General features: G+C 48.8%; 1 protein-coding gene across 1 annotated transcript in view; it reads right to left on the minus strand.

The window, feature by feature from the left end:
* Positions 1-690: 690 nt before the first annotated feature.
* LOC144740427 (bis(5'-adenosyl)-triphosphatase enpp4-like) overlaps positions 691-5000 on the minus strand; it is a gene marked incomplete at its 3' end in the record, with an annotated part of 4918 nt that continues 608 nt past the window's right edge. Inside the window, 7 exon segments of the mRNA XM_078623279.1 lie at positions 691-960; positions 1614-1787; positions 1859-2057; positions 2433-2537; positions 2606-2671; positions 2673-2897; positions 3534-3693. Of these exon segments, the coding sequence (XP_078479405.1) occupies positions 691-960; positions 1614-1787; positions 1859-2057; positions 2433-2537; positions 2606-2671; positions 2673-2897; positions 3534-3693 (1199 nt within the window).

The raw sequence follows: 5000 nt of genomic DNA on the forward strand, positions 1-5000 counted from the left end.
TCTGCTGGCAAAAACATGCAACTTCAAGTACAAACCTCCAATTCCTATGGTGAGTATTTTCTATTTTTCCTGTTGAAGGAGTTTTGCGACATAAGGTATTCGTCCTCCTGCTCACAGAGGAGAAGCTCCGGTCACGTCCCACATGACTGTGAGTGTGTGTTTCACTCCAGCAGAGAGTCAACGTCGTCGTCGTCATCGTCCTTGCAATCCAAGTTGTGTATGGGCAGGGGCCAGGGGCCCGAGAACCGGTGCTGACTGAGCCACTTGAACAGCACTGAGAATAAACAGGTCTGCTGTTTGTGGAGCCGTGAGACAACAGGGACAACAACAGCAACGTTTGTCCTAGCTGGGACCAGGAGAAAGGTTTTTTTTTCATTAAGGAACTGATAATCTGACAGGATGTGTGAAAGCAGTTTTTTTATTTTTCCTGGTTGGCGTCTTTCTGGTAACTCTGAGGAAGTTCAGAATCCAAGACTGTGTCAGTAGACACTATTGTCTTCCGTATAAACTGTGTTTTTACTGTTTTTCGATCTACTTCGGTGACTCGTACACACACAACTGTTTGATTTGGAGATGTTCTGTAGATGTACGTGGAACACCATACGCAGTGTCGAATGCAAACACCTCGGTTTTCACCCCCAGTTACCGACTGCTACAGTGAGCACACGGCTGCAATCGTTTACGACTTACCGGTGACTGTTGTCAGCACCAGGAGGACGCAGACCACCAAGCCGATCGTGCGTGGGACGTCCCAGCAGGTCTCTGCCGACAGAAGGCAGCGGGCCTGGGCCAGGGTGCCGTTATTGGGCTGTGGGGGCACCGACAGCAGGTGGCACATGAGCGGGTAGATGTCCACGCTCTGTAAGCGGCTCATCCGATAACCCTGACGGAAGCTGGGCCCCACCGCCGAGAAGAAGGGGTGCATGCTGGGTAGGGTGTTGTCATAGCCGTGATCCCCCACTGGAGGACAGCAGGAGGGTTGATGTGAAGGTGAAACACAAATCACAATGGAGGATCATCGTCTGAAGTCCAGTCCAGACCAAACGGTCCCGTTGGTGGTTGGTTGGTTCTAGACGTTCCAGAGGATTCTACCTGTTCAATCTGACAATGGTTACAGACCGTCGCTAACATTCTGGGGCGTGACTGGGGCTGTTTCCTGGACGGACGACGTGCGGACAAACAAGATGTGTCTCAAATCTCGTCCCTCTCTATTTAATCTAATCCAAGACAGTGCTAACATTAGCTTGCTAGCTAGTAAACCGCAGCACATGTTCAGTCATTGGCGTCATGGTGTGTGTGTGTGTCTGTCTGATAAATTGTCGTCTTCACTCTAGATTGAGGTTTAAGATGTGAGGTCAGACGGCCGCTTCTCGTCTGGATAAACTTAGCTAGAAATGCTACGCTAACACAACCACAAACAGAAACACCAGAGTGCGTGTTGCTGATATTCGCTGAGCTCTCCGGTGGGTTTGTTGTTGTGCTGTTACTCTACACGCAGCAGGTGGTGGCAGCACGGTGCCTCGGTGTGAACTGGACGGTCCTGTGGGTGCATGTAGCTGCACGATGGATTCTTGGATTCTTTGGTCTGAACTGGACTCTAACGCACAACGTACATCTTGGGAGTTGGTCCCCTTGCCGTACTATGGTCCACCCTTCATCAGCCACTAGGATGATTTCCGGGATGCGCTCACTGTTGCGGTAGTGCAGCCGGTCAGGGATTTCCTGCTTCAAATACGCAGTCATGTGGGCGTGGCACTTATCCAGCAGGGCAAAGACGACTTGTGGGTCTACGAAGAACACAGTGAGGAATTACCACGGACCAGAAGACAATCCAAACACATCTGACAGCCGCCGTTACCTGCGAGGGGGATGATGGCTGCCACAGGGGTGACGTCCACCAGCGTGTAGTTGTCTGGGTGCAAGCAGTCGTCCAGCCGTATGAGACGATCCGCGGCACACTGGGCCATCCCGTGGTCGCTGGTTACCAGGAGGTTAACGCGACCCCACAGACCGAGTCGCTTCAGCTCGGACATCACGTGACCGACGTTATCGTCCACCTGTGAAACACACACACACACACACACAAGCATCTCTGTTTTATTTCCAAAGCCGGTTCTGGCAACGAGCGCTACGACCGATCAGAGCGATCGACAAGGTGACGTCATCAGAGAAACGACTGGAGAGACGACTGCAAAGATGATTCCAACTCCTCAGCAGCAGCAGCAGCCATCTTTGTTGTGTACATAAGCACTGTTGTCACCCTGTTAAGACCCGCCCACCTCCATCAGACAGACCCATGTGATTGGTCCACAGACCTGTAGACAATCACATCTGAAGAACTCAGAGGGAGCAGGAGCTTCCTGTTGACCAGCGTCAGTGTCCACAGTGACAAAGATCTCATACCCGCTGTCTGGACAAATTGAGACGTGTACCTCCTTCAGCGCTCTGCCGATAGCCGTATCATTATCTGGTCCGAAAATGTGCCCTGACCGGTCGGGCTCCTCCCAGTAGATAGCTGCAAACATCACTCCTTGTTCCTGGAGGAGGACACGTACACAACGTCAAAGGCTTCTCTCCCGATCACACCGGACATGGACGTCCCTACCTCCTCGCTCGCCAGCATCCAGTTCGTCACATTCCCCAGTCGCTGCTGAAAGGTCACGCCAGGGTTTGTAGCGAAGGAAATGCGTCGCCGTGCGGTTGCCGTAGGTGATGTCGGAGCCAGGCCACATCATGGCTGCCGTCTTGTAGCCGGAGTCCTGTGCTGAGATCCAGAGAGGCTGCGCCTTGTTCCACCACATGGGGTCACGGGTGCTCGTCCTGAACGTTTTGTGGCTGACGGGGTCGTACATGTTGCTGGCCACGATGCCGTGAGACTCTGCATACAGTCCTGTCACCTGCAGCATAAAACCATGAACAGCCTTTGTTAGGACGTCCATTTTTACGTCCGCTTTCTTGACTTCACAGAATCAATACTGCTCTAAGTCACTATTTAATCTCACTATGTTTCTAGAAAGTAGCTGTGTTGTGTTGTGAATTTTAATAATTTTTTGCTGCACGTTACATAGCAGCCAGGAAAAGAAGAATGCAAGGACAAAATGTCAATCATGAACAAAAAAAACAATTTCAAATGTTATATTCAAAATTATTTCAAGAGAAAGTTACTGTGGAGACGTAGTTGGTTAATTGGTTCCCCAGTTTAAAATGTAGTAGCAGTGTATTTCGGTGACTTTGTGAAAGTAATGTAACTGATTACCGTTGTTTTCTGCATGTTGAATGAACTCAACTGTTCTCAGCTGTTTCACATGTGTCACTGTGCTTTAAAATCCTTTAACTCGTCAATTAACATCATCATCATTCATTCACACACTAAATCGGAACGAAAAAAACGCCCCCCAGAAACAATACTACTAATGGACAAGGTTTTTGCAGAAATTCTTCAGATAGAACTGTAACCATGAATATGTCATCTTGTGACTCATTTGTCTCCAGCAGTGTTACTGTAACGGTTTGCAGTTACCGCCAACACCCACCATGGTGAAGTGGTTGGGAAACGTCTTTGTGACGAAGACGTTGGTGAGCTGCTCCACCAGGACCCCCTGGCTGTACAGGAGCTCCAGGTTGGGCATGGGGAACCTTTGCAGGTAGTCGGCTCGGAATCCGTCAAACGATATGAGCAGCAGTGGCGGGGGAGAACCCGGCTGTAGACGTGCTGGCTTCCGTGGCCAACGTGTGGATGCCATAGAGGAAGGCCAGCAGTAGTTTCAGCAGCATCCTGGCGACACGACGGAAAGAGAGAATTCTTTCTAGCAGGTTTTATTCCACGTTGTCTGGAGCAGGAGATTCAAAGGGGTCGTTCACGTCAAGCAGTCAAGCAGCAGGGTTAGTTGTACAAAGTTTTAGAGGGTTATTTGCAAACAGGTTAGTCAAAAGATCTGCTGCAGAAGTCCATGGTCTTACTGTTTGAGCTGAACGTGACTGCAAAATGGAAACTACTGCGCAAAACCACAAAGCCAGTTATAGGAACGGCAGCCTCAAGCTTGCAAGGAAACTCCAAACATCTGTCTTTGCATTTGCTGGTGTAATATAATATTATATATTAATATAACATATTTATAAATTCACATTATTATGTTAAATAGTACAATGCAAACATGGCAGAGACACCAAACTTCCACCAGGACGATGCCCACGAGCCCGATAAGATGACGAGCTTGTACCTAAAGGAGTTCAGTCCGACTCCAACTCAACACACTCCTTCTAACACGTACCAAACGTCCTTCAGAGGAGGTACAGGAGAGCAGAAAGACGTGGGACTGCATGGGAAAGCAAACCAAAGCCTCAAAAGTTAGACAATCGTAAAATTACCCCAGCAGTGAAAGAAGATTTTGTCTGACACGTGCAGCCCTAAAGTGTTCCACAGAGACACATCTGACCAGGCGGCTCCACACTGCAGATGGCGTCCGGCTGCTGTCTGGCCCGTCTGAGTTTCTGCCACTGACACTGTCACTGGACATTGTCTGACTTCACGGGGAAGTCATGTGTGTTTCCTTGGCTCCGCATTTCATCAAAGGGCTGAAACGATTCACCGATTAATCCAAGATGGTGTTTATTACGTTTAAATGTTTTGATCACAGACTCCAAAGAAGTACTTCCTGTTACAAAAGCTAGTATGATTGTCCTTGGCCAGGACATTTCTGAAATATTCCACAGCCTACTCTGATTTTAAAACATCAGTTAATCAAAGGTATCAGCATATTCATAGATGAAAATAATCCGCCTTTAGTTCCCCATCCCAACAAGGCCTGCACCTTTCAGCAGAAGAGCACATCTGTAAACACCTGTCAGGTCTTGCTGCATTGGCTGAGTTTTACATCCTTGCAGCTGCTGGTTGTGCATTCAGCTGATAACTGCTTCAAACTGCTCAGCCAGCAAATTACTGACATTTCAATAGCTTCTCACAATGTGGAGATTTAAAGGCATTTTGCAAATTGCCAGAT

Source organism: Lampetra planeri, unplaced genomic scaffold (genome assembly GCF_965212315.1).
Source record: "Lampetra planeri unplaced genomic scaffold, kcLamPlan1.2.h2 scaffold_2137, whole genome shotgun sequence".
NCBI classification, from domain to species: Eukaryota; Metazoa; Chordata; class Hyperoartia; order Petromyzontiformes; family Petromyzontidae; genus Lampetra; species Lampetra planeri.